At 51.6% G+C, this 26643-nt stretch overlaps 11 protein-coding genes across 11 annotated transcripts; 8 read left to right on the top strand and 3 right to left on the bottom strand.

The window, feature by feature from the left end:
* Positions 1-534: 534 nt before the first annotated feature.
* Positions 535-5532, top strand: N7447_010002 (PT repeat family protein; the record flags this gene model as incomplete). The annotated part of the gene is made up of 1 exon (XM_057234264.1): positions 535-5532. The coding sequence occupies one exon, from the start codon at positions 535-537 to the stop codon at positions 5530-5532; it is 4998 nt and encodes a 1665-aa protein (XP_057081548.1).
* A 1187-nt stretch (positions 5533-6719) lies between these two features.
* Positions 6720-7028, bottom strand: N7447_010001 (uncharacterized protein; the record flags this gene model as incomplete). Its single annotated transcript, XM_057234263.1, has 1 exon — positions 6720-7028. One exon carries the CDS (start codon positions 7026-7028, stop codon positions 6720-6722), a length of 309 nt encoding a protein of 102 aa, XP_057081547.1.
* Positions 7029-7318: 290 nt separating this feature from the next.
* On the top strand, positions 7319-9530 carry N7447_010000 (uncharacterized protein; the record flags this gene model as incomplete). Its single annotated transcript, XM_057234262.1, has 2 exons — positions 7319-9174; positions 9260-9530. 2 exons carry the CDS (start codon positions 7319-7321, stop codon positions 9528-9530), a joined length of 2127 nt encoding a protein of 708 aa, XP_057081546.1.
* Positions 9531-9790: 260 nt separating this feature from the next.
* Positions 9791-11860, bottom strand: N7447_009999 (nuclear export protein Noc3; the record flags this gene model as incomplete). The annotated part of the gene is made up of 1 exon (XM_057234261.1): positions 9791-11860. The coding sequence occupies one exon, from the start codon at positions 11858-11860 to the stop codon at positions 9791-9793; it is 2070 nt and encodes a 689-aa protein (XP_057081545.1).
* A 279-nt stretch (positions 11861-12139) lies between these two features.
* On the top strand, positions 12140-13082 carry N7447_009998 (ribosome biosynthesis protein NIP7; the record flags this gene model as incomplete). Its single annotated transcript, XM_057234260.1, has 8 exons — positions 12140-12157; positions 12213-12384; positions 12435-12475; positions 12533-12595; positions 12656-12682; positions 12738-12920; positions 12977-13003; positions 13059-13082. 8 exons carry the CDS (start codon positions 12140-12142, stop codon positions 13080-13082), a joined length of 555 nt encoding a protein of 184 aa, XP_057081544.1.
* A 547-nt stretch (positions 13083-13629) lies between these two features.
* Positions 13630-15040, top strand: N7447_009997 (uncharacterized protein; the record flags this gene model as incomplete). The annotated part of the gene is made up of 5 exons (XM_057234259.1): positions 13630-13713; positions 13825-13868; positions 14211-14284; positions 14341-14515; positions 14608-15040. 5 exons carry the CDS (start codon positions 13630-13632, stop codon positions 15038-15040), a joined length of 810 nt encoding a protein of 269 aa, XP_057081543.1.
* A 606-nt stretch (positions 15041-15646) lies between these two features.
* Positions 15647-16533, bottom strand: N7447_009996 (Mpv17/PMP22 family protein; the record flags this gene model as incomplete). Its single annotated transcript, XM_057234258.1, has 4 exons — positions 15647-15697; positions 15752-16018; positions 16076-16351; positions 16411-16533. The coding sequence occupies 4 exons, from the start codon at positions 16531-16533 to the stop codon at positions 15647-15649; spliced, it is 717 nt and encodes a 238-aa protein (XP_057081542.1).
* Positions 16534-18170: 1637 nt separating this feature from the next.
* Positions 18171-20005, top strand: N7447_009995 (uncharacterized protein; the record flags this gene model as incomplete). The annotated part of the gene is made up of 2 exons (XM_057234257.1): positions 18171-19928; positions 19982-20005. The coding sequence occupies 2 exons, from the start codon at positions 18171-18173 to the stop codon at positions 20003-20005; spliced, it is 1782 nt and encodes a 593-aa protein (XP_057081541.1).
* A 146-nt stretch (positions 20006-20151) lies between these two features.
* Positions 20152-20749, top strand: N7447_009994 (uncharacterized protein; the record flags this gene model as incomplete). Its single annotated transcript, XM_057234256.1, has 2 exons — positions 20152-20223; positions 20330-20749. 2 exons carry the CDS (start codon positions 20152-20154, stop codon positions 20747-20749), a joined length of 492 nt encoding a protein of 163 aa, XP_057081540.1.
* A 499-nt stretch (positions 20750-21248) lies between these two features.
* N7447_009993 (uncharacterized protein) lies at positions 21249-22335 on the top strand (the record flags this gene model as incomplete). Its single annotated transcript, XM_057234255.1, has 2 exons — positions 21249-21475; positions 21558-22335. Coding segments are annotated over 2 exons (1005 nt in total), but the record flags the coding sequence as incomplete, so codon positions are not given.
* Positions 22336-23257: 922 nt separating this feature from the next.
* Positions 23258-26011, top strand: cdc48 (AAA family ATPase CDC48; the record flags this gene model as incomplete). Its single annotated transcript, XM_057234254.1, has 6 exons — positions 23258-23307; positions 23360-23387; positions 23445-23500; positions 23560-23809; positions 23874-25365; positions 25425-26011. 6 exons carry the CDS (start codon positions 23258-23260, stop codon positions 26009-26011), a joined length of 2463 nt encoding a protein of 820 aa, XP_057081538.1.
* Positions 26012-26643: the final 632 nt, after the last annotated feature.

Here is a 26643-nt window from a genome sequence, read left to right as displayed (position 1 = left end):
TTCCTTTTGAATTGTGCAACCAAAGGAAAAGATAGAAGGATATATGTAGAGTGTATATTGTACATCGTACGATAACACATGTTCAGGAAAAAGAAAGCAAAAATGGCCAAACAATAAACCTCGGCGATATAGCTTCACCGCATATTGGGAAGTGGATATCCGGATGAAAGAGCCCAAAAATTGACGAACAATCATTGGGCACGAAGCTATGAAAGAGGAATGGTGGTAAATAGTGTATTATTTAGTTTAGGTATTATTTTAGTACAAGTGGTCACTATGCCAACTGGTTTTTTCCCCACTCTGGAGCTGTGCCGTCAGAGGTTTTTTTTGTACTTGGGCTGAGATTTTTTTCTGCCTTTTCCCCTCCTCTCCATACTCACAATAATCCCCAATTACATCTTGCTCTGTGAGCTTGTGTTTTCTGTACACGATAATCTAGCGTTAAATCTTTGCTGGTCAAATTGTGAAAAAAAAACACCACTAATACCCTCCGCCGATCATTTTACGACATTACGAACTTGAAACGAATAAACCATGGCCAGTGTCCAAGAGCCTATTCTCCCGGAAAGCAATGTGCTGCCCACAGATGGTCCAGTTGAGACTATTTCAAAGTCCTCCGATGCAACTGAGGTGGAACTGAGCGAATCCACGGCCACTCTGGTTGAGGCCGACTCCACACAACAATCCAAAGATTCAACCCAACCCGAGGTCCCAATGACCGCCGCAGAAAAGAAGAAGGCCAAGAAGGCCAAGAAGAAGCAGCAAAAGAAACAGGAGAGTATTAGCTCCATTGCTGTGGAAGCTGAAAAGACTCCCGAAGCGACTCCCGAGACTGCAGAGCCTGCAGTAGAAGAAGCAGCCGTCGAAGCTCCCAAGGAAGCTGAACCTGCTGCTGAGTCAGTGGTTGAGGAAAAGACCGCAATTGAATCAACGGAAGAATCTAAGCCGACCGAGAAGGCGGGCGATGCTACCGAAGCGCCAGTGCTTGAAGAAAAGCCTGCCGCTGAAGCCACCCCCGAGGTTGTCGAGAAGGTCGCGGAGCCCGTCACAGAAGAATCAAAGACTGTTGAGGCCGTTCCGGAAACTGTCGCAGAGCCTGTCGAAGAATCCAAGGCCGTGGAAGAGGCTAAGCCTACCACGGAAGAGCCCAAGACCACCGAGGCCGTTCCTGAAGTCGCCGCAGAGCCAATCGTCGAAGGGACTCCCGCTGCGGAAGATATCAAGACCGTCGAGGAGGTTGCTGAGCCCACCGAGGAGCCTGTTGAAGAAAAGGCCACCGAGGCCGCCCCCGAAGCTGCCGCTGAGCCTATCGTCGAGAAGCCTGCTGAAGCCGCCGTGGAAGAGCCCAAGGCTGCGGAGGATATTGCCGAACCCGCCAAGGAAGAGTCGGAGCCTGCCAAGTCTTTTGCTGAAGCCGTCGCTGAACCCGTTGAGGAGACTCCTGCCGCTGAAGCTGCCGTAGAAGAATCCAAGACCGCCGAAGCCGTCCCTGAAGTCACCGAAGCCGCTGTCGAAGAATCCAAGGCCACCGAGGAGGTTGTCGAGCCCGCCAAGTCCTTTGCTGAAGCTGTAGCCGAACCGGTCGAGGAGACTCCGGCTGCTGAAGCTGCTGTGGAAGAATCTAAGGCTGCCGAGGCCGTTCCTGAAGCCGCCAAGGAAGAAAAGACCGAAGAGGCTGTTCCTGCAATCGTCGAGGAGACGCCCGCCACTGAAGAAAAGGTTGTTGAGGCCGCTCCTGAGGCTGCCGCAGAGCCTATCAAGGAAACCCCCGCCGTCGAAGAATCTAAGACTGAGGAGGTTGCTGAGCCTATTACCGAGGAACAGCCAATCACTGAATCCGCCACGGAAGAGTCAGAGCCCAAGACCTTTGCCGAAGCCGTCGCTGAGCCGGTCGAGGACACTCCGGCTGCAGAGGCTGTTGAGGAATCGAAGCCTGTCGAGGCTGTTCCTGAAACTGTCACAGAGCCTGCTGTCGAGGAGACTCCGGCTGTGGAAGAATCTAAGGCTGAGGAGGTTGCTAAGCCTGCCACCGAAGAAAAGGAGGTTGAGGCCGTCTCTGAAACTCCTGCTGTCGAAGAATCCAAGGCCGCCGAGGTTGCTCAGCCCACCGAGGAGAAGCCTGCTACTGAGGAGAAGGCCGTCGAGGCCGCTCCTGAAGCCGTTGCAGAGCCTATCGTCGAAGAGGCTCCCGCCTCTGCAGCTGCCGTGGAAGAGTCAAAGCCTGTCGAGGCCGCTCCTGAAATCGTCCAGGAGACACCCGCAGTCGAGGAATCCAAGGTTGAGGAGGCTGCTGAGTCTGCTGCTGAAGAAAAGGTCGAGGCCGCTCCTGAGGCTGTTGCAGAGCCTGTCAAGGAAACTCCCGCCGTCGAAGAATCAAAGGTTGAGGAGGCTGCTAAGCCCATAACCGAGGAAGAGCCAGTCGCTGAATCCACCAAGGAAGAGGCAGAGCCCGCCAAGTCTTTTGCCGAAGCCGTCGCCGAGCCAGTTGTCGAGGAGACACCCGCTGCTGAAGCTGCAGTCGAAGAATCTAAGCCCGTCGAGGCTGCTTCTGAAGTTGTGCAGGAGACACCCGCAGTCGAGGAATCGAAGGTTGAGGAGGTTGCTAAGCCTGCTGCCGAAGAAAAGGTCGAGGCCGTTTCCGAGACTCCCGCAGTTGAGGAATCCAAGGTCGAGGAGGCTGCTGAGCCTATCACCGAGGAGGCTGCTGAGCCTATCACCGAGGAGAAGCCCACAGAACCCGCTACTGAAGAGTCAGAGCCCACCAAGTCCTTTGCCGAAGCTGTCGCTGAACCGACTGTCGAGGAGACTCCCGCTACTGAAGCTGCCGTGGAAGAACCCAAGACTGTTGAGGCTGTTCCTGAAACCGCCACAGATGCCCCCGCCAGCGAAGCAGCCGTCGAAGAGTCCAAGCCTGTTGAGGAGCCAGTGACTGAGAAGGCTGTCCAGGAACCTGCTGTTGAGGCAGAGGCCGTTTCAGAGACTGCTGTAGAGGCAAATACCGTGGAGCCCACTGCTGAGGTTTCCGAGCCCAAGGAGGAAGTCATCTCTGAGTCCACCAAGGAGGTGGCTGAGGAGACTCCGGTTGAGCAGCCTGCCACCCAGGAATTGGCTGCCGAGCCCGTCAAGGAGACTGAGGTTGCCGAGCCTGTTCCCGAGAAGGCCGTCGATGCTGCTGAGGAGTCTGCTGTCGAGGAGCCTACCAAGGCTGCTACTGAGCCCGTCACCGAAGCAGTTGAAGAACCTGCTGCCGTGGTCGCCGAGGAAGCTACTACTGAGAAGGCCGAGGAGCCCATCAAGGCCGAGACTGTCGAAGAGACTTTGGAGAAGGCCAAGGCAGAGGAACCAGTTGTGGAGGAGCCTGTGTCTGAAACCGCTAAGGACGTGACACTCGAAGAGTCCCCTGCTGTTCCCGAGGAGGCTGCCGCCGCCGCTGCTATCCCCGAGGAAACTCCTGCTGTTCCTGAGGCCACTGAAGCTGCCGCTATTCCCGAGGCTGCTGCCGCTGCTGCTATCCCTGAGGAAACTCCTTCTGTTCCCGAGGCTGCCGCTGCCATCGTCGAGGAAAACGCCGCTTCTACCGAGTCTGTGCAAGAATCAGTGGAGGAGGCTATCCCCGCCGAAACTGCCAAGGAGGTCGCCGTTGAGCAGCCCGAAGCTACCAAGGCCGAGGAAGTCTCCGAGAAGGCCACCGAAGAGCCCGTCGCTGACCAGGCTGTTGAGGAGCCCGTTGTCGAGGCCTCCGCTTCAGAGCCGGCAGTTAAGGAGACTCCCGTTGAAGAGCCTGCCAAGGAAGTTGCCGTCGAGGAGCCCATCGAGGCTTCCGCCGAGGCTCCTGCTGTTGAGGTCGAGGAGAAGCAACCCGAGATTGAGGCTGTTGCTGAGCCCGTTGTCGCTGAACAGACTGAGACTGCTGCCGCTGTTGAAGTGCCTGTTTCTCAAGATGATAAGCCTGCTGCCGCCGAAGAGGAGGCCGTGGATGAGCCAGTCGCTGTGGCAGAGACTGTTGAAGCTGCTGCTACCCCTGAGGCTGAGGCTGAGGCTGTTACTGCCGAGCCCGCTGTTGCTGAAACTCCTGCTGTCGAAGAGAAGGCCATCGATGAACCCGCTACTGTTGCAGAGACTGTCGAGGCTGCTGACGTTCCTAAGCCTGCGGCCGAGGTTGAGGCTGTGATCGCCGAGCCCGCTGTTACTGAGACTCCCGCTGTCGAAGAAAAGACCACCGGCGAGCCTGTTGCTGCTGCCGAGTCCACTGCTGAGCCTGTTTCCGAGCAGACTCCCGAGGTGGCACCCGTTGTCGAGGAACCCGCTACCGAGAAGGCTGAGGATGTGACTGAGCCCGCCATTGTCGAGCCTACCATCCAAGCTACTGAAGTTGTTGAGGCACCAGTTGTGGAGGAGCAGACTGTCGCAGAGCCTGTGAAGGCTGAGGATCCCGTTGAAGCTGCTGTTACCGAGGAGAAGATCCCCGAGGCCACTCCAGTGGAGGAATCTACTACCAAGGAGCTCGAGCCCGAGACAACCGAGGCGAAGGAAGTTGCCATTGAGCAGCCTGCCGTCGTTGCTGAAGAGGCTGCCGCCAAAGAGCCAGTGACCACTGAACCCGAAGTGCCAGCTGTTGTTGAGGCTGTCGCCGAGAAGCCCGCACAGGAGGATGCCAAGGTCGAGGACATCGTCTCAGAACAGTCTGCTCCTGTCGAGGAGACTGTTGTTGCAACCGAGGAACCTTCTAAGGTCGAAATTGGTGAGGCCGAAGTTGTGGCTGAGACATCCGATGTGAAGGAGCCGATCCAACCCTCTACCGCTGAATCCGAACCCAAGCAGGAAGAGACCGCCGCTCCAGATTCCGAGGAAGCCCCTGCTAAGGATACTGGCATCAGCACTGAAATTATTGGTGCTGGCGCTGCTGCTGCCGCCATTGCCGGTGCCGGCGTGGCCGCCCTTGCTCACAAGGTGTCCGAGACTGCTCCGGAGACCTCGAAGGATCAGAAGGATCTCCAAGCTACCGATGCAGACAAGGAGCCCGTTACTAAGGCTGAGACCCAGCCCCAGGTTTCGGCAGCAGATGCACAACACACCGACGGTAAGCCAACACCGTTTTATCTTTCATCCCAGCCGTCTGCCATGTCGTTCGAAACTGATCCCATTCTTGCAGCTCTCGCTGGCGACCGCGAAGCCCTCCTGAGCAAGCTCAACCAACCCTCCACCGATCAGTTGTCCACGACCACCCAGAAACCGTCTGCCGCAACAGTCGAGAGTGTCACCGAGTCCGAGCCTGTCGCCGAGTCCCAGCCTGCCGCCGAGGCCAGTAAGGGAACCGTGGAACCCGCTGCCAAGCCTGCTGCCGATGATACTCTTGCGCCCAAGAATAATGATGAAGATGCTCGTCCAGCGAGCAGCCAGAATCGGTCAGTGACTGCTGTTTCTCTAAATGGTGCACCTGACAGCTGGCTCAAAGCGATCCTGCGCACTGTCTTTGTGAACTTCTTTGGGGCAATCTTTTCACCCTTCCGCCGTGGAAAGTCCTCAAATTAGACTGAACTTTGTGTTTTTATGTGCTTTTCCTATGCTTTTCCCCTAGCCAGTTGTGTTTGTTTCTTTGGAACTACTATCGAAGAAGATCGTCGTCATGACGCAGAATTTGCCCATTCAAACTAATAACTGACTGATCGATCAGCAATTTGTTCTGGATCGCGATTTTTGCCATGCCTGTCCTCGCCATATTCTGGCGTTCCTGCTTCACCGCAGACAAATAAGCATTGATATCGGCGGGACAGTGATCACGTGGGGTCACGTGGACAACCGAGCCCCAATTCGAAGTCCATCAAACTATACCGTGGCATTACGAAAGTGCGTGGCAGCACGAACTATAAACCTCGGATGTCCAATTTTGCAACCACTCCCGATTCCATATTCCCCTGTATTATCTGTGCTTTCCTGTTGTCTATTTACGAATCCCATTTGCGCTTTGCTTTGATATTTCTTATGGTTAATGATTTCCTTTTGTTGTCTCCAATGCTATGTTGGTGTTGGCATGGCCGGCTGCTCTTGATCCATCTGCCTGGCTTGCTATGTATCCAGTATACTTCATGACATGATCTTAATGAACAACTTATACTTCTCAATCTCTTTGTGCTTGTTTGCTTGTAGTCTTTTAGTTTCCTTGCATATATTTTAGTTCCTATGCCCTGGTCTTTGTTCTCTGACTAATGCACTTTGCTTGCTATACTTTCTTTGTGTCTGTGCAACGCCTACGACAGGAAGTAGTATATAATGTATCAATTGTCCGGTTTTTAGGAATAGATTCTCATACTTTACAATCCTTTGCTGTTGACGGACGGCTTGTGTTGCCAATCATTGCATGTAACAAAGTCGAGTGATAATGGGTACAATAGGATGGCCAAGCAATGTGGGTCATTCCTTCGATATTGGGAATATGATCCATAGTGCTGTAGAGCACCCAGGCAGTTCATCGTGCTTTCCCTTTGGGGCTGTCATGATGGCTTCTCTGGGGCACGTGCTCGGTGTCGACTCCCCGTGGTGTTCGGTTTGTTATTTCCACCACGCGTGTTTTTTCTTCTTGTTTCTCATCATCATCATCATCATCATCATCATCACCACACCATTCACGCTGTTTCTTTGAAGAACATCAGACGATATGATGAAGAAAAGTCAGGGTAAGTAGCATTCTCTTCGCCGTGAACCATCCATCTCTTTTGACCTCATGGGGTGTCTCTTTCGGTGGACTCGGGTCTCGTTTCGACTGAGTTCATGCATGGGGTTGGGCCTTTCATCTGATTCGTCTCACGTCTTCCAGGATTGAGCCATTCTGTCTGTTGGATTGTCTCTCTTCTGTGGGGAGCGATCTTGCCTGCAGGATCTGTCTCTTCCTTGTGGGATTGAGCCATCCTGCGGGGTCGGCTTTCTTCCTCGTGGGATGAAGCCATTCTGTCTGCTAGATGGCCTCTCTTCTGTGGGATTGAGCCGACCTGTCTGCAGGATCGTGTTTCTTGCTTGTGGGATGAAGCCATCATGTCTGCAGGATTGCGTGTCTTCGGATGGAGCCATTCTGCCTGCGGGATCGCGGCTCTTTCTGAGATTGAGATTGAGCTTGTTCTTGGAGATCCGGTTTCTTACTATAGAATTCTCTTTCTTTAGCATTGGAGTTGGTTCTTTGGAATTTGTTCTTGGGATCAGATCTGCTTGACTCTGTGCAAGTAAATCCCTTTCTATGAAAGCTGATCCTGTGGGCAAAGCAACCATGCTTTGGCTCATAGATTAAGCCTCGAAAGAAAGAATCAAGAGAGAGATACTCAAAAACATGAGAGATATCTATCACTTTGGCCTCACATGGTCAACTGATGGCTTTCACTTTCAGTTCACTTCAAATCACGAAGGGGTAGGGTCACTGACGCTTGATGCTTTTATAGATACCGATTCGAAATATCCCCACGGCAGTACTGGTCGCCCTGTGGCCCCCTCGTCCTCTGCAAATTCGTCTTATCGTCCCAGCACGCTCTCCCGCGTACACTTCGCGGACGACTTTGCGGACGACATGTGTAATCCACTGGCGTCTCCTCGTTCTGGCGTGACAGTGACTGCGGTCCCGGTGCCTGTGCCTTCCAAGTCGGCCAACCCTACGGTTGGTTTGCCTATTAGTGCCGGGGAGGATTGGGAGTTGCTCCCTCCTTCCGTTGACAGACGTAACGCGTTCGCTCAACGCAAGGCAAAACTTGTTCCCCAATCTTCCTCCCGCCTTTCCTCCCACCCTTCTCACTCTTCCTATCACGCCTCCTCCGTCCCTCCTGTACCACCCGTTTCTATCCTAAGAAACCATCCCGGCAACTTCTCCATTGCCGAAGTAAAACCTCGCTCCCTTTCTGCTCTCCTTTCTGCTCTCCCATCTCCCAAGATGGAGGACAGTCCCAATGTTTCGGAGGGCAAGAACAAGCCACTCCCCATGTCTCCTCCCGGCAAATTCGACCCTCACACACCCAGCCCTCGCATGCCCAGTCTCACAAAGGATGGCATGCGCAATCCCATCCTGGGTACGCCTTTCAGTCCTACTGGTGTCAGTCCTGCCACTAGTAGTCGTTCTAGTTTCGCTACTATCAAGGATCTTCCCGAGACTGTTCGAACTCTTCAGTACCAGTATGAAGCAACCCAAAAGCGACTGGCAACGAAGATCGACGATATCAACAGGCTCGAAAAGAAGGTTGAAGACTTTGTTACCTTGACCGAGAACTACATCAAGGACCAAATGCACGCGCAAGTTGAGCGCAATTCTGACTTGTCTTTTGAACTTTCCAAGGTCAAGCGCGAGATGAAAAAGAGCCAGGATCAGATTGACCAGGTCAAGGAGAGTATCCACGAGATGCAACTTGAAGTCAACGGACTGACCTCGACTGTCAATGACCTGAGCGCCAAGGTCGATATGTGTCTCACCGGAATCTGGGATAACACCGAAGAGCCATTCGTGGCCTACCAGCGTCGAAAGAACAGTGAGATCGATGAAGATATTCAGGACATCGGAAACATGGCTGTGAATCACGGAGCGCAACTCCTCTTCGTGAGACAATCGATAATCCGCATGCAAATTGCATTCAGACTCTTGCAACATGAGAACAATCTCAACGTTTCCCAAGATGTGCAACTTATTCTTCCGCAATTCCCTTTGCCTACGGAAGGCGACGTGCCACCCACTGGTCACCTTCAATCTCGTGCCACCTCTGCGCCTGGAGCAGCTCCACCAACATCAGCCACTCCAGCAAATGCCACACGCTCTGCATCAACCACCGTGCCAAAAAATGCGACTCCTTCAGCATCCTGCACTGTACCAGCACAGGTTACTCCAGAAAAGTCCACTTCCTCAGAATCGACCGCTGTGCCAGCAAAGGCTACTCCAGCAAAGTCCACTTCCTCGGCATCAACCATTGTTCGAGCAAAGGTTACTCCCCCAGCATCTGCCACTGTGCTAGCAAAGACCACTCCACCAGCATCGGAACCCGGGCCCGCAACAATCACTACTCCAGGATCTTCCATTGCAAAGCAGAGCTCGATCCCTCGTCAACCCAATATTATTCGTTCGAAGAAGTCTGTTGGCTCTCAACTGAGCGACAAAGAGAACATCGGCAAGTACACTGGTTATTCGGACAACACATCTGGATCCGCAGAAGAGTTCAAGGCAAAGAAAGATGCCATCGACAAGCAACACGGATCTGATAAGAAGGGAAAAGAGCTTGTTCGGATTCCGTCGCCGTAGTGACAGCCTTTCATCCGCTACCAGTGGCAAACTCCAACGATCTTCACGTCAGGAAGAGTCGGTCCCCCCTGTCCCTCCACTTCCTCGCGGTATTGTTCTCCCCGGTGTTTCTGGAGAGCCCATCCCACTGGCTAACATCCACCCGCTCTACCGTCCTGGTTTCCGTGAGGTGAATGCTCTCGGGATCCCTGCGGTCACTCCGATTGTGTCTCCCCACCCAGCTCAGCCCAAGGGCTCTCCTGAGTCTGGCAAGGACAAAACTCGCAACTAAGCGAGTAAGTCCAATATTCAAAAACGATGATATCACAAAGAAAATGGAAAAACCCCTCGCAAAAAAAAGTACCCCCAAGAAACCAAAAAAAAAAAAAAAAAAAAAAAAAAAAGGAGCTCTCATCTCTCTGTTGGATTTGGAGGACTTGGGCAAATGTGTTCGATTTTGATTAGCATGTCAATGAATTTGTTTGATTACAATTCTCCAAGGAAAGTAGACATCGTAGCTGAATGTGCATATAAAATTAATCAAAACAGTATTTACTTAGAAGACACCATCATCTTTTCAATCTCCACCGCCGCCTCTCGCACCTGTGGACAGTAATGCAGACGCAACAACTCACCCTCCCACACTGTACCAGCGAAGACATTGGTAGCTTCAACATCGGCAGCATAAGCATTGAATACACCGTCACCCTTACGCTCCTCCGTGTGCCACAGCGAAGAGATACGACGACCGTGATATTTCGAGACCTGGTTCATGAGCGCAAGTGTCGCAAGAGCAGACTTCTCCGGCAACTGGAGGGAAGTGGTCATGAGACGCTTAGAGAAACTGGCAAGTCGGCTTGGGGGCGGGGTGCCGTGTGCGCGGGATAGCAGAGTCGGCTGCAAGCAGCGGAGGAGGAGGACCATCGGGGTCTGGAAGTTGACCTTGTTCTTGGAGCGGGTCTCGGTGAGCTGGGTGCCTTCTGCGGAGGAATGGGGGTCGGCGAGGCGGAGGGATGTGTCGGGGTTGAACTCGACGTCTGGGTTCATGGAGAGGGAGTAGAGGGATCGGTAGAGGTGCTTGATGAAGAAGTTCAGGTCGAGGTGGAGACCTGCGGCTGCTTTGCTGGCTTCTTGGCCTTCGAGCAGAGCAAAGGCAGTCACAGTGCAGAGTAGCGTCCTTCGACGAGCATCCCGGGCTGCGCTTTCGGCAATTGTGACATGGTCTTCATCTTCGTCGTCTTCCTCTTTGACGACCTCTTCATCGCCCTCCACGCCCATTTCCTCGCGCTCGGCGTGGTTAATCAGGTCTTTCAGAGCCTCGAGCAAATCACCGAAGAAGTCCTGGTTAATAAGGTGGGCGTATTTCGCCAGACCCTCGAGCACAGGACCCATCAGTGCGGGAATGCGGAGCTTGAGAATGCGGAAATAGAGTCCGAACACAAGCTTTAGTGTTTCGGCCTGGTTCTTGTCTCTTTGTTCGTGCGATACCACTGCCTCTGCTTGTGACATATCCTTTTCAACTTCCTTCCGCTCCTTTTGAATCTTGCGCTCTCGCTTCGTGCGGAATTCGCGCTTTTGCTTGGGCTTCTTGCCGTGAGGTTTTTCTTCTTCTTCCCGGTCCACTCGGTCTCGGGACGCCTTAAGGTGGAACTCGCCGAGCAAACGAAGATGAAGGAATGTGTCCAAGACAGTAGGGTGAATATGGAAGTCTCTGGCCTTCAACATCTTTGCTAGCAAACGAACAGCTTCGAGGGAAACGGTTCCATCGTCATCTTTGGCGAAAATCTGCTCCATAGTTTCGCGACACTTGATGTAGTCGGCATCAAGTTGTCTCCGTGCAAGGCGGTTCACCAAGATCTTCAGAAGCTCGCTACGGAAGTTGAAGTGTGGCACGGCCAAAAGCATAGTGCAAGCCATTGAAATCGCGAAGCTCCTGAGTCCAGCATCTGTGGGGACCTCTCCTTTGGGTGGCTTGATGAGCGTAGCAAGCTTCTGGACATAGGCTCGATATCCTGATACGAGGGACTGTTCGAAATCTCGGATCTTGCGCACTTCTTTTGATACCCTGCCGGCCTGGTCGTCTTCGCTCAATGGACGAATACGGTATCCAGGGATGATATCCTTGTAGACAGCTGCCTGTGAGGCCAGAGCAAGTTTCTTAACTGTGATAGGTGTGCTTTTCTTCGACACCATCTCGGCCATTGTCTTGAACAGAGAAATGTGCTCCTCGGGATCCTCGTTGATCAGGGTTGCCATCTTCGCCAGGTCTTCCTTTGCCTGCAGGATTTGTTGCTTGACCGAAATCTTGGGTGCTTCTTCTTCAGATTCTTCTCCGTCCTCCTCACCTCCAGAGCCATCCTCCTCGTCATCATCATCGGTACCCAGGAAGCTGTCGGTTTCCTCGCCCTGGTCTTGAGACTGGGCTTCAGCCTGAACGAAGCCTTCGGCGGTTTTGATTGGCAATCGTGCGTTCTCGCCGGCTTTTTTGGTGTTTTTGCGAGGGCGGCATTCGTAGTCTTGCTCAACATCCCACTGTTGACCGGATTTGGAGCGCGACGAGGAGTCCTCACCATCCACTGGCGGACTCAATCGTCTCCGCTTCACTTCTGGACCACGCGCCATTTTGTAATTGGAGATTTGGGGGGTTAACGGTGAAATCTGCGGAGAATAGTAAAAAGATCTTTAGAGTGAAAAGGCGGTCCCGAAAATTCTAGGCGGAAAGTCAATAGTCGCTCTGATTGGCTCTTCATGTCCGTTCCGTCGCTATAAATTTCAGGTCCGCTTTTAGGCGGTGAAATATTGCCCGACTTTGGTTTTTTTTCTTGTTTCCTCACTCCCGACAATACAAGCTTGCCGCTAACTCAACCTTTTTGCGATATCTTCAGTTTCATATCCGACAATATGAGGTCCCTCACAGAAGTACGTATTATTGCAATGACCATTGGCTGCTTTGACTAACCCATACCTCTTTTAGGAAGAGACACGGACGATCTTCACGAAGCTAGCTGCCTATACCGGCCGCAGTCTCAATGCTCTTATTACCCCAGCCGAAGATGGATCCCAGAGTGTTTTCCGTTTGCAAGGATCCCGAGTTTACTACATGAGAAAGGAGCTTGCCAACCTGAGTGTTTCATTCCCTCGCGAGGGTAAGCTTTTGTTCGGCTTCGTCGTGATGTACAATGCTAACAAGTTCCAGCCTTACTCAGTTGTGGAACAATGGTTGGAAAGATGACAAAGGTGACTGGTTCTGATCTTATCCTGTTATTCTGATCAGTAATGCTAATACTCTGGCAGACGGGCAAGTTCCGCATCAACCTGACAGCCCTCGATCTCCTGGCGCAACACGCCCGTTACAAGGTATGTATCGTAAGTCAGGCATTTCAGCAGTGATCATGCTAACTCTATATCTCTGCACAGGTCTGGATCAAAGCAAATGGAGTGATGGTAAGCTTATTCCAACTTCTGATAGGATCTGCTGTGCCTTGCTAACAAGTTTTAGCCTCTGCTCTATGGCGGTTCGGTCTTGAAAGCCCACGTGGCGCGCTTCTCGGAAGATTGCCCTGAAAACGCTGGCGTTATCATTTTGGATTCAAATGATGTACCGCTGGGATTCGGAGTTACAGCAAGATCATCCGCGCAGATCGCAAAATTGGATCCTACCAGTATCGCGGTCCATCGCCAGGTAGGTGGAGCTTAGCCCCTCCAAACTTACTTACATTGGCTAACGCAAACGAACAGGCAGACTCAGGAGAGTACCTTAGAGAGGTGAGTTGGGTCTATATACAAGTCTCTAGGACCAAATTGCTAACATCTATATCAGGAGGATACCTTGTTCACAACCTAAGCAAATTCGACATGACACCGAATCTTACATTTTTGCACCTTGCAAATGGCGTTTGGGAGTTTTACCTGATCTATTTGATCTTACAAAAGTTGGCTGTACTTTTACCATCGAATCCTGTGCTCATTGTTTCCAATGTGATGAATTGATGGCAAATGTTGACCAACAACTTTTCTGTAATGGTTATTATATGAAAAATACATACTCTGAATACACACAAATCCATTTTCAATGTAATAAGAATCAATAATTCACGCCAAGTCTATTCATGGATGTATAGCCCGGCCCTGGATGGTAGTTGATATAGGACCTTTTTGGGATATGTGATTAGTCAGCATAATGCCATCAGTTCCATCCAACCTTGGAAAAGCGCGGGACGATAACTCACTACAGACCTCATAGCCCTGGTGTTTCTTGTATCTTCCAAGCCAAAGACAATTTCCCTCACACCAGCACTGTAAATCAAGTGCTCTCAATCCCCTAGTGCGTTTTCACCACTTATTGCGTTTCTCTCCGCGCGTAGTGGGCACAGATATTGCCATCCCCCACCATGCCACCCTACACGACCACCCAGAAACACCAGATCGCTGAGTTCGTCAGCTGTACACGGACAAAAGAGTCTGTTGCTGCTAAAGTAAGTGACTTGCATGATTTCCGAACATGTTCTCCCCTTTGCGGTCTGTTTGAATATCTTACGGTGCTTCCGTCCGATCACGTGCATCTAAGGACTAACTTTCTACTATAGTTTCTTAAAGCATGTGGTTGGAGTTTACCTCCAGCGCTCGACGCGTAAGTGCTTGTCATCACACCTGTCCCAAACTTCCGTTTCTTTTTGATTTCTCTTCAATTTGTCTCCAATCTCTACCTGAACATGTGATTTTGAGTTCAAGATGCCAGCAGATAGATAGAGCATCAAAGCTCCAATATCTGTTCTTCTCTTTGCAGGACTTATCTAAGTCTCAACTGGAAGAAATCTTGATCTCTCACTACACCGTTCATCGTCCGAAATGCCTCGCGTTAAGAAGATGAAGAAGAAGTGCTTGCCATTCCTTGCCTGACCATCTCGCTTCAGCGAAATCATACATGAACCGCGTTCGAAACACCCCGAATCTGACATTGTCGTTGAAATAGATTCTTCGCAGCTGCAGCTGGCACCTCTGCAACTATAACCTCAGAACTTACAAAGATCTTCGAAAGCTACCGAGGTACTTGCCCACTCTTGACTAGTGATTTTGATACCGAAGTACTCACATCACCCCAGATGACCCAGTCGACAACCCAGATACCATCGGTATCTCACGAGCAATAGATTTCCTCGGCGATTTGAAAGTCGAGCTCGATGAAGTAACCTGCCTGGCCATCGCCGAGCTACTCCGATCACCATCGATGGGCGAGTTCACCCGTGAAGGATGGATGGAAGGATGGCTGAAAGCTCTGTAAGTGCAACGTCAAGGTGAAAAGAAAGACACCTTCAGCCCAAACTCAAAACTTTCTCAATACCAAAACTTCCAATCTAACAAGCCACAAGCTGCGACACGATGCCAAAAATGCAAGCGTACGCCAAATCCCTCCGGGAGAGAATCCCTCGAGAACCAGACACCTTCCGACGAGTTTACAGATATGCATTCCCACTCTCACGAATGCAAGGACAGCGCAACCTGCAATTCGAAATCGCCGCCGAGCAATGGCGTCTCTTCTTCACGACTGACCATGGTGGTGTGGCGTGGAACACAGAAACGACACCGTGGCTGGATTGGTGGATTGAGTTCCTTGAGGAACGCGGGAAGAAGCCAGTTAATAAGGATCTGTGGGAGCAGGTTGAGGTGTTTATGCGCAAGAGTCTGGAGGATGAGGAGATGGGATGGTGGAGTCCGGATGGGGCTTGGCCTGGTACGCTGGATGACTTTGTTGCTTGGGTGCAGGCTAAGAGGGGGAAGGGGTCGGAAATGGAGGTTGAATAAAGGGTCTCTGGTTTATTCGTGGATATTCCAAAAATATGAGGGATTTGTTTCTTCTCATTTCCGGATGGGCTAGGCATGACTTATGTGGCATGACCGGTTAGCAACTCGCAATCCATGTCTACTTGTCACCTTCACTTGCATTATCCACTGGCATCCTTCCTGTGTCTCGGATCTTTCATAGTTACGATGGAATGAACAATGGCCACATGTGCCCGTTTTATGTCAAGTGGAGTTACATTTCTTTCGGTCCTATCTACCACGACTCACATGTATGTAGAAGTCTAGATTGACACAGGTAGAAGCAATGATGTGACTAGGTCAAACGGAAAGAAAAAATATATATAATACCGATCTTCAAAGGTTGGAATTGAAATGAAACAGAGATATAAAGCCATTCGTCATGAAATTGAGTGATAACATCAGGGGGAAGATATCTGCGGCAGTCAAGATGCACGCGGGGTGTGTACATGGATTTAGATCAACACCGGAGAATAATAAACAAAGGAAAAAGACAAATCAGTGACTGCAAACGAGCCAGAAGCAACGACACACATAGGTCTCCGACGCGTCCGGGTGTGTTTGCAGTCAATTGCAGACTCGGCCCATTTAAGGGAAGTCGCGCTTCTCGTAGCCGGGGTCGCGGCGCTGGTCGTAACGCTGCCAAGTCGTTAGAAATCAAGTTGCAATTGTCGAAATTCCATTGAATCATACCTTCCGGAGAGCTTCCAGACGCTTCTTCTTGGTGTGGGTGTTGACGTAGGTTCCAATGAAGAAGCCAACAATGTTGAAGAAGGGCACCCAGGTGTGCTCAGGGAGGAACTTCTGGGCGAAGGCCAAGCACAGGGGCGAGGTGACCCAGCTGACCTTCATGACGGGCAGGAAGCCAGCCTTAACGGTAGCGCGAACCTGGTGGATGGTGCGCGCGCCGGCGATAATAGCCATGGAGGTCAGGTAGACGCTGTTCTGGATAGGGGAGATCTGGGAAACCGGGGATATCAGCGAAGGTCACACGTGGTCAGGTGATCGGATACTTACAATCAGATTGCTAACGAGGATCTGGAGAATCTTAGCCTTGAGACTTGTGCGACCGGCGAAGATCTTCTGCAAGATGCCAATGAGGAAGTGGCCGAGGGGCGCGCTGATGAACATTCCGTACAGCGACATCTTGGGGATGCGCGAGCTGAAGTAGTGGCCGTGCTTACCGACATCGTGGGCGATCCACGAGGCCAACAGCTCCTGCAGACCGGAGAGCACACCGGAGGTGAGCATCTTCGTGCGCAGCGGGTTCTTCTGGAGCTGGAGGAGGTAGGCCTGACGATCCATTCCCCGGATCAGTGTTGGTTCGATATTACTGGAGGAGCGCTGCATACCTGGAGATACCCAGAGGCTGTCTTTCCACCGGTCAATCGCTCACCGACACGGTGCACGAGGTCTTCGGACTTGCCGCCACCCGTGACGGTGCGGACGGTCTCCTCTTGGAACTTGACGGACATTGTGATCGGAGGGGTTTAGGGGGAGGACAGGGTTGAGGAGGGTTCGAGAGGGCTCTTGAGATTAAACACGCTCCTGGAATAAGTTAATAACTGAATGAGATTAATATGTAATGGATGATAAGGTGCCAAGTGGAGAAATGAGAAGACGATGGGGGATGAGACCTGTGGGGGGGGGGCCTTGTTTGTTTATGTTGGCCCGAGGGTGGCTGGGATGGGATATATGGGACAACCGAGGCATATAACTTACACAAAATATATCCCAAGTCTGTATTCTGTACGGAGTAGGATTCTTATAAATAAATTTTATCGGAAGAATGCATCCAGGAACTGGAGTACGGCTATACGAACAATCGGCAGATGGATCCCCGGCAAGATCCATTGGCGGAGCACATCGGAAACCTCCGACGGCTTTTGGTTGAATCCGGGGGCTTTGCTTTTTGGTTACCCCTTATATTAGAATGAATATTCATTTTTGGCTACAACATAGTCAATCTTGAAGTTTTATTAGTTTCTCTGTTATTTGGGGCTTTCATGGTCACGGGATACTTCAACTCTATGTAGACTCCCGACTCGTCTTATGCTTGGCTTGGTTACTCAACCTTGGGACCACATCACATGTACATATGCGACTTCTTTGGATTTATACATGTGTACAGAGTACAATATGTACATCTGTTACCTTTTTTACGTGTACGTGATATATGTATAGAATCCGTTTGTCAACTACATCTAGACATCTTGATATCCGGTAGTAGTTTGACAATCCAACCTCAACCCTATTATCCCATTTTCTTCCCGCAAAAGGCCCCGGAGGCAAAGAAGTAAAAGAGAACCACCGTATCCCTACCATGGTTGTTGCAGTATGCATTTAACAACATGATGTCCCAATAGTTAAGCAGGCAGGAAGCAAATATTTGAGCCATTCAAACTTTTTATGCTTTCTCAGCACAGTGGGCGGCATAAGAAATTCCGGCTGAATCCACAGATAGCCCAGCGAGCAGCAACAGTAGCAACGGGGGAATTTCATGCCCGGTCGATTCTAATATCGGACATAAAGGACCGCAGAGAAGAGACCTGTCAGCATAATCGGTGCGTTTGTGAATTGGAAGCAGTATATGCCGACGGGCCGGGTCAGCTTGGAGGGCGTGCTAGCTGTTCATCATAGTCGGGGGCAACGATATCACCAATGTACCTAATGCATCCATCAACCGGCGAGTACGACGAGTCAGCGACGATGTCATCGTTCAAATCCACAGTCCACTTAGAGCAGACCGTCAATAAACTTCATCCTTCCCACCCATCCTTTCATCCCATCTCTTACTTGTTCCAACTTTATTTGATCTGCCCCATCATTTTGAAGCACATCAGCATACCTGTCTGACCTCCGACCGAAGTATCAAGCATCTTTCCAGTGTGCAAGACTTCTAGCGGCACGCCGGCGGGACATCATCTGTTCACACAAGAACATAGCGACGTATTTCCCCGGCCTGCAGTCTCCGGCCGAGCCACCAAGCCTCTTGCCCACGTGTAAACGTTCTGGAGGGCACGCCGGTGAGACCTTACCTTTCAATCTTTCTTTCTCATTCGTAATACTCCGATCTCTGTCGGGGACGAGAAACCCCGGCGTGACATCAATCATGTCTTTGCGCCGCTTCTTCAAGAAGGCACGGCAGCGTGCCAGCCTCGAGGCCGAGTCGCAGCCTCAAGAGACGACACTAATCACCACCGAGGGACCTAGTGGTAGTTCAATCCCAGTGCTGTTACCCCCTGCCGAGAGCAGTCAACTTGTTCCAGCTCCCCTAAGCCCTCGACGCATAAGATATCTCAATATCATTCGACAATACTTCCCATTGCCCCGGCGGAGAAATTCCGAGCTCGCCGATCGCCACGCTGGCCTTGAGTCCAGACCACAGATGAGTGAATTCGACAGTCATCAAGTCAGCCTTGATGTTGTTATGCCACATTTTGAACTCGCCGGTCGCCATGGTGGTCTTGGGTTCAGACCGCAAATGCGTGGATTCATCGGTGGTCTACTTGAGAGACACCTTCAACATCAGATGAACAGACACCTCGGCAATGAGATCGCCAGTCACCAGGACAGGAACAGCCGAGCAGATGTCGAACATGACAATGCCCAGCATTCATATGAACCCGCCATACCCATGGAGTTTCCATTGTGTAATACCGAGGCCGAAGGAGCACAGCTTGACCTTGCCATGATGAGAGAATTTGAAGACGCGTTCGCCCTTTACGAGGCTAGTAACAGCCAAGCAGATGTTGAAGATCATGATCCTCAGAATGCACATGGATTCACCATGCCCCAAACTTTCCCGCCACAGAATGACAAGATCGAAGGCCACAGCCTTCTGCGCCCAACCCCACGAATGCAAATCCGTGCAGCCGGCCCCGTGCCTTCACACAGTGGTAACATCCCATACTACAGCACATCAGATGACGACAACAATGAGCCTCGAGGAAGGGAGAACTCCGATGATAACCCATCAAGCGACCGTGGTTCTCAAGTACGACGCGGAAGATCACTTCGACGATCTGGAAGCCCTTTTAGTGATGTGTTTCCTGCGCTTCAGGGTAGTAATTACCCATCGAGGGACCCTTCTCAAGTACATCGTGGCAGAACACTTCTCCGGGCGTCAAGCCTTGTGAACGATCCGTGGGTAGCCCTTTGGGGTCCTATCAGCCTACCGAACGACCAGATTTTCCAAGAACCATGCGGCATAACAACTCGGCGAGCTTCGAACGTTGGCGGCGACTCAGCGAGCGACTCGGGTTCTCAGGAATCACGCGGCAGAACACTTCGAAGGGCGTCAAGCGTCGTGAACAATTCAGCAATTGGCCCAGTTTCTCAGGCACCACACAACAAAACACAACGACGAGCGTCAAACGTCGTTAACGACCTAGCGAGTGGCCCGGTTTCTTGGGAACCACGCGGCAGAGCTCCTCGGCGAGCTTTGAGCCTTGGCGGCGACTCAGCGAGCGACTCAATTTCTCAAGAACCACACGACAGAACACTTCGACGAGCGTCAAGTGTCGTCAACGATCCAGGGAGTGAGCCAGTTGCCCAGGAACTACGCAGCACTACACCTCAACGAGGTTCAAGCCGAGCGAGCGAGCCGTGTACCGAACTATGGGATAGCCTGTACCGAATGGGCGACCCGCATGCTCACGCACCACGCGGTGCAAGCCCTGTCAGCGATATATTTTCCATGATGATCTCCACTGCCTGCAAATCTTTAACCAGTTCTTCAAAGTTCGAGGAACTTTTCGCCAGCAGTGAGGAGATGGAACAGACAAATGTTATGGTGGGTCGGTGGGTCGAGGAAGTTCAACAAGCCAGGGAAGAGGACAGTGAGCCCCTCCGGCCCGACCACGGCCCTGTGCCTGAATCCGGGCAAGTACAAAATGAGGTTTGTTTGGAAGTAGACCGCAGGGTGGTGGAGAACGCCATCATTGATCGTCTTGAGCGCGAGCATCATGGTCACTTGGCGCCAGAGGCAGCTGGGCATGCCGGAGGGGATACTGATCACAACAGGGATCAGATCCCTCTCTCTCGCCTCTCAGAAGAAGCTCACAGTCAAGTGACATCAGAGAGAGGTGGGGATGCTGGCCGTCGTGCCGGCCGCTATGCCGGCTACGACGGTGCTAATGACGAACCGGATGCTGGCGCTGGCGGTGCGCCGGAGATGAAAGAGACTGGTTCGGAGACTGGAGCGGTTGCTGGAGGGTCTGCAAGCGGCCCTGGTGAGTTTCCCGGGCCAAGTGACTCTTCGGAGTCTAGCAACCCCCAGGCTGGGGGGCACGGACCGAAGAGGAGGTTGAAGATGATTCGTCATCTTCTGATGAGAATGCGGGCAGCTATGATGGTACGGGGTGGAGGCGTTACCTGGGGGTTGGTGGGGTGGGCAATGAGAGGTGGAGGCACACCTCTGGGAGTGAAGTTGAGCACGTTGAGGATTGGGATGCTTCAGCTGCATCCGATGACTCTAATGACTCCGGAGGTACCCTCCTACCTCTCTTTGCCCGCCTCGCCCCCAGATCTCCGAGTCCGCAAGCACCCTCGGAGTCTGATGAGGAACCCTCAGGCCCAGCGCCCTGTATCATCATCACTCCCCCAGACCAGGAGGCTGCGCACGCCGGGGGACAGCCGTGGTGGAATACCAGCCAGCTGTACCCCGGGTACCGGCGTGCCAGCCGTTGAGTGGTCTGGGGGAGGGTCGCCCGCAGTATATATACTTCACCTGCCCGCTTGGGTATGCTACATTCAAAAGGGGGTGATGAAGCTGGGGCGAGGAAGAGGTGGAGGTGAGCGGCATGTGAAAGGAGGATGAAGGTGGAACTCGAATTCCACATGTGAGAGTTGGGGGATTTTTCCCTAAAAATGAAGATTTTTCAAGCATGATTCCAAGTAAAGGTAAACAGGAATTATGTAAATTCTGTACGTTGCACTGAGTAACATGATATTGAATTATGTATTCCAGACCCACATGTAACTATAGAACTAAAAATGTAAATTGGAGCATATCAGAAGCGTACAAAACCTCGGAGAAAATAAGTCGATGTATTTACAACATAGATAGTATACTATAAATGAGTATAAATTATGGAAGAGATAACTAGTCAACTATTCTCTGTTCGTATATAAATTAATTCATAACTAGATAGAGCGGTTATCGGGCGATGACTAAAATGCGGGATAGCCCTCGGAGATTAGATTGACTTCCTTAAGTTCCGAGCCTCGGTTCCGTGCTTCACCCAACTTCATTTTATTTCTCTCTTTCTCATGTTCATCGTACACAATGGCGGACCCTGAATGCCATCCAGAGTCATCTGACGTCCAGGCGAAAGTACCTGCCAGCTTATGCGCGAAGCGAGAACTGTTGGCCGCCTTCACAACAACCGATGTGACAATCCGCCGACTGGATCTGTAAGACCTCTTTCGATCCTGATATGCTAGGTCGAGAACTTGGCGCGCAAACAGCTCAAGCATATTGCTAATTCTCTCGCAGTCTACTCTCCGAGGCGAACGGACAAGAACGAGTACTAGCGACTGTCAACTATGTCGCCGCAATACTCCACCACCTCACTGCATCGGCGCCCTGGATAGCATTACAAACAAGGCTGGGTATCCTTGCACGATTGAAGGGTCGTGTACCCGCTAAGAACGTTCCTCCAGCGTCATCAAAATCGAAACTCATGGCCCTTTCCACCCTCGCATCGGAGACGAGATACAACTTGCGCCTGTTCGGGCTGCTCCCTCTGTGGATCTGGGGAGTTGAAACCCTCAAATCACCTCCAGCCGATCCCATCATCCACGCCCTGACCGTCCTACAGGTCATCTCGAACGTGATCTACCAGCTTCTCGAGAACGTGGGCTACCTTGCTTCCAAGGGGGTCGTCTCGAAGCGTTTCGTGGACAAATACGGAGGCCTTGCCAAATGGGATCTATGGAGTACTCGTGGATGGTTCGGGCACATCATCCTCCAGTTCTTCGTGCTCTGGCGTCAGAGTGTGCTGCGCAGACAGCGGTTGGCAACACAGCGAGCGGCTGCCGGCACGGTCGAGACTAAAGAGACCAAGGCTGAGGATAGCGAGGCACTACGTTTGGAAATCCGGGCCTGGCGAAAGAGCTTGGTGAACAACACCTTCTGGGCACCCTTGTGTCTGCACTGGTCTCTCGAGAAAGGCATCGGTATTCCCGCTAGCCTGACTGGGCTTATCAGCTTCTGCGCTGGAGCTTGGAGTCTCCATGACTGTTGGGCTGGAACCGCGTCTGTTAATGCATAGCTATTGGATTGCTTGTGGTCCTTGGCTTTTCCCCTTCGTTTATTATTTGTACACATCTACTCTTACTTGCACATATACCTGATGTTGAGAGCGCATGTGGTTTGTTATTGGCTTTGCATTTTCTAGGTCTACACCAGTTTCTTTGGAATATAAACCTGCCTTGATACATTTGTCCCGATGGCTATAGTAGTGCTGGCGTTTCTTTCGATCCAAGCCTTATCAAATCTACAACTAAAGATGCCATTTCTTTTGTGTGTATGACATTTCTCCGTCTTTTGAGCGTTCACGCAGGCCAAATAGGTCTCCAGCAGAGGTCTTGGGAGATTCGACATTGTCCGGCATTGCTTCTGTGGTGGCAAGTATGGACTCATTGCTTGGTGAGCTTCGTGCTTTAGTCCAGCCACCTAGAATTGAAATTTCATTAATTGAATGAAGTACACCATATAATTTTCATTCTTTTCATTTGCCATTTAGAGCTGCAGCAGTTGTAATTGAAACATAATAATTTCAAGGTCTCTTGGCTGATTGTATTATTGTAAGGACCTGGGCAAGCATATAACTATTTTATTGTAGCACTATCGGTCGTTGCCCCAGGCATCAAGGCTTCCAATCGACTGACTTCCATGCGCTTCGTTTGTGGCGGACAGCGTGATGACATAAGCGGAGGCTTAAGTCATCATCGTCAGTTGAGCAGAGGTACCTGGGAAGCTCAACATCATCATTCCTGTCACCTTTCTCTATCTCCACTTTGCCGCAATCGGATTCGCTCTCTGGTTCTGATCTATCGGTTCTTTTTCATTTTCTACACTTATTTCTCGTTCCCTTTTGAATCCGCGTCTCGTCCCGCCTGTTTCTGGGCACTGGACACCTTTGTTCACTCAAGCTTGCTTCCATCAACCCCACGACTTCATTTACGGCCATCATGTCTTCTGAGCCGGATCACACGCACGACAAGAAGAGAGTCCACCTGAAGTACGTTTAATTTGAACACTTTTGATTATTGAGTACGCTAACTGGACTGCAGGGACGGCTCTGGTGCTGAGAAGAAGGAGGTAAGCATAGGCTGCAGGACAGCTCACAAAAGCCTCAGGACTGACGAAAATACATAGGAGCTTGATACTTCCACCGCTATCTTGAAAAAGAAGAAGAAGCCCAACTCTTTGATGTGAGTAACCGATAAGAGATGTCTGTCTTGGGAGCAAGGAGCTAACAGTTTTCATGCAGTGTGACCGATGCCGTTAACGATGATAACTCGGTGATTGCCCTCTCGAACAACACCATGGAGACTCTCCAGCTCTTCCGTGGCGATACCGTCCTTGTCAAGGGCAAGAAGCGCAAGGATACTGTGCTGATCGTCCTGGCCGATGACGATCTCGATGATGGTAGTGCCCGCATCAACCGTGTTGTGCGTCACAATCTTCGTGTCAAGCACGGCGACATGATCACTGTGCACCCTTGTCCCGATATCAAATATGTAAGTTGAGCATTTCCACGTCATTTTACCATGATCTATTGGCTAATCTATCTTCGTGATCTAGGCCAAGCGCATTGCTGTCCTCCCCATTGCTGATACCATTGAGGGCCTGACTGGCTCTCTCTTCGATGTCTACCTTGCTCCCTACTTCCGCGAGGCCTACCGACCAGTCCGACAGGGTGACCTGTTCACAGTACGAGGTGGTATGAGACAGATCGAATTTAAGGTTGTGGAGGTCGACCCTCCTGAATACGGCATTGTTGCCCAGGACACAATTATTCACTGCGAGGGTGAGCCCATCCAACGAGAGGATGAGGAGGGCAACCTCAACGAGGTTGGCTACGATGATATTGGTGGATGCCGCAAGCAGATGGCTCAGATCCGTGAATTGGTCGAGTTGCCTCTCCGTCATCCCCAGCTGTTCAAGTCCATTGGTATTAAACCGCCTCGTGGTATCCTCATGTACGGTCCTCCCGGTACCGGTAAGACCCTGATGGCTCGTGCTGTTGCCAACGAGACTGGTGCCTTCTTCTTCCTGATCAACGGTCCCGAGATCATGTCGAAGATGGCTGGTGAATCCGAGTCGAACCTGCGCAAGGCCTTCGAGGAGGCCGAGAAGAACTCTCCCGCTATTATCTTCATCGATGAGATCGACTCTATTGCCCCCAAGCGTGATAAGACCAACGGTGAGGTCGAGCGCCGTGTCGTTTCCCAGCTGCTCACTCTCATGGACGGCATGAAGGCCCGTTCCAACGTTGTGGTCATGGCCGCTACCAACCGTCCCAACTCCATTGATCCTGCTCTTCGTCGTTTCGGCCGTTTCGATCGTGAGGTTGACATCGGTATTCCCGACCCAACTGGCCGTCTTGAGATCATGCAGATCCACACCAAGAACATGAAGCTTGGTGAGGATGTCGACCTCGAGACCATTGCCGCCGAGACCCACGGTTACGTCGGCTCTGATCTTGCTTCCCTCTGCTCTGAGGCTGCTATGCAGCAAATTCGTGAGAAGATGGATCTCATTGATCTCGATGAGGACACCATCGATGCCGAGGTTCTTGAGGCTCTCGGTGTCACCATGGAGAACTTCCGTTTCGCCCTTGGTGTCTCCAACCCCTCCGCCCTCCGCGAGGTTGCTGTGGTCGAAGTTCCCAACGTTCGCTGGGACGACATTGGTGGTCTCGAGGAGGTCAAGCGCGAGCTTGTCGAGAGTGTCCAATACCCCGTGGACCACCCCGAGATGTTCCAGAAGTTTGGTCTCTCACCTTCTCGCGGTGTGCTGTTCTATGGTCCTCCTGGTACTGGTAAGACCATGTTGGCTAAGGCTGTTGCCAACGAGTGTGCTGCCAACTTCATCTCCGTCAAGGGCCCTGAACTCCTGAGCATGTGGTTCGGTGAGTCAGAGAGCAACATCCGTGACATTTTCGACAAGGCCCGTGCTGCTGCTCCTTGTGTCGTCTTCCTCGACGAACTGGACTCCATCGCCAAGTCTCGTGGTGGCTCCGTCGGTGACGCCGGCGGTGCCTCCGACCGTGTTGTCAACCAACTTCTCACTGGTAAGTTTCCACTCTGACATTCTTTTTTTTACTCCGAATATTCACTAATATCCTAACAGAGATGGACGGTATGACTTCCAAGAAGAACGTCTTCGTCATTGGTGCTACCAACCGTCCCGAGCAGCTCGACGCCGCTCTGGTCCGTCCTGGTCGTCTTGATACCCTGGTCTACGTTCCCCTTCCTGACCAGGAATCTCGTGAGGGTATCCTCAAGGCCCAGCTTCGCAAGACCCCTGTCGCCGGTGACGTCGACATTGCTTTCATTGCCAGCAAGACCCACGGCTTCTCCGGTGCCGATCTCGGCTTCGTGACACAGCGTGCCGTCAAGCTCGCCATCAAGCAGGCCATCTCCCTCGACATCGACCGCCAAAAGGAGCGCGAAGCCGCCGGCGAGGATATCCAGATGGATGATGAGGATGAGGAAGCAGAGGACCCCGTGCCCGAGCTCACTCGTGCCCACTTCGAGGAGGCCATGAAGTCCGCCCGCCGCTCTGTCAGCGACGTCGAGATCCGCCGCTACGAGGCCTTCGCCCAGAGCCTGAAGAACACAGGAGGCGGCAGCTTCTTCCGCTTCCCATCTGCTGGCGAAGTCCAGGAGAACGATACCTTCGGCGAAGCCGGCAATGACGACAGCCTCTACGATTAAACGCTTCTTTTGCTTCGAAGTGATATGACTTTGTTTTCCTTGGTTCCGCCATGCCCAGGCTTCCGCGCTCGGATTCGCTTATGAATAGATCGTTTTGCGTGGGTAGAGATGCGGGCCTGCTGGGCTTTCATGGGGTTTCCTGTTTTTTTTTTGTTTCCTGTTTTTGCCCACATACAATGTGCCATAATAGCCAATACAGATGGAGAAATCTCTACGTTCATCGGTGTTCTTGTAGGGTTTATCGTATCATGAATCTACTTTTTATGCGCCATGTGCTCCCAATATTTCAATTTATGATCAGGTTGATCTAAGTACGTGTGCTATCACTCTCGGCCTTAAAGCCGATATCTCCACTTTTTTTTTCGGTGCTTAGTTGATTCCGAGAGCGAACGTTAGAACTGCAAGAGATTTCGTGCTTTGACTGGTCGATTTGCTAACTTTCATGCTTTTCCTGATTACTGATAATTCGGCGTCATCATCACATAGGCATAGATATCATTAATCAGGCTTCCTATGAAAACAAGACTCTCATTGGTCTGACCGGCCAGTCTTATTTTAGAAAACGCGTCTCGGAGATTGAGTGTACCGACATGATGGAGGAGTGAACGGCCGGTCTTAGTTTAGAAAACGCG

This window comes from Penicillium robsamsonii, assembly GCF_028829455.1.
Source record: "Penicillium robsamsonii strain IBT 29466 chromosome Unknown utg000006l_segment0_segment0, whole genome shotgun sequence".
Taxonomy (NCBI): Eukaryota; Fungi; Ascomycota; class Eurotiomycetes; order Eurotiales; family Aspergillaceae; genus Penicillium; species Penicillium robsamsonii.
This window is presented reverse-complemented; position numbering and strand designations above follow the sequence as displayed.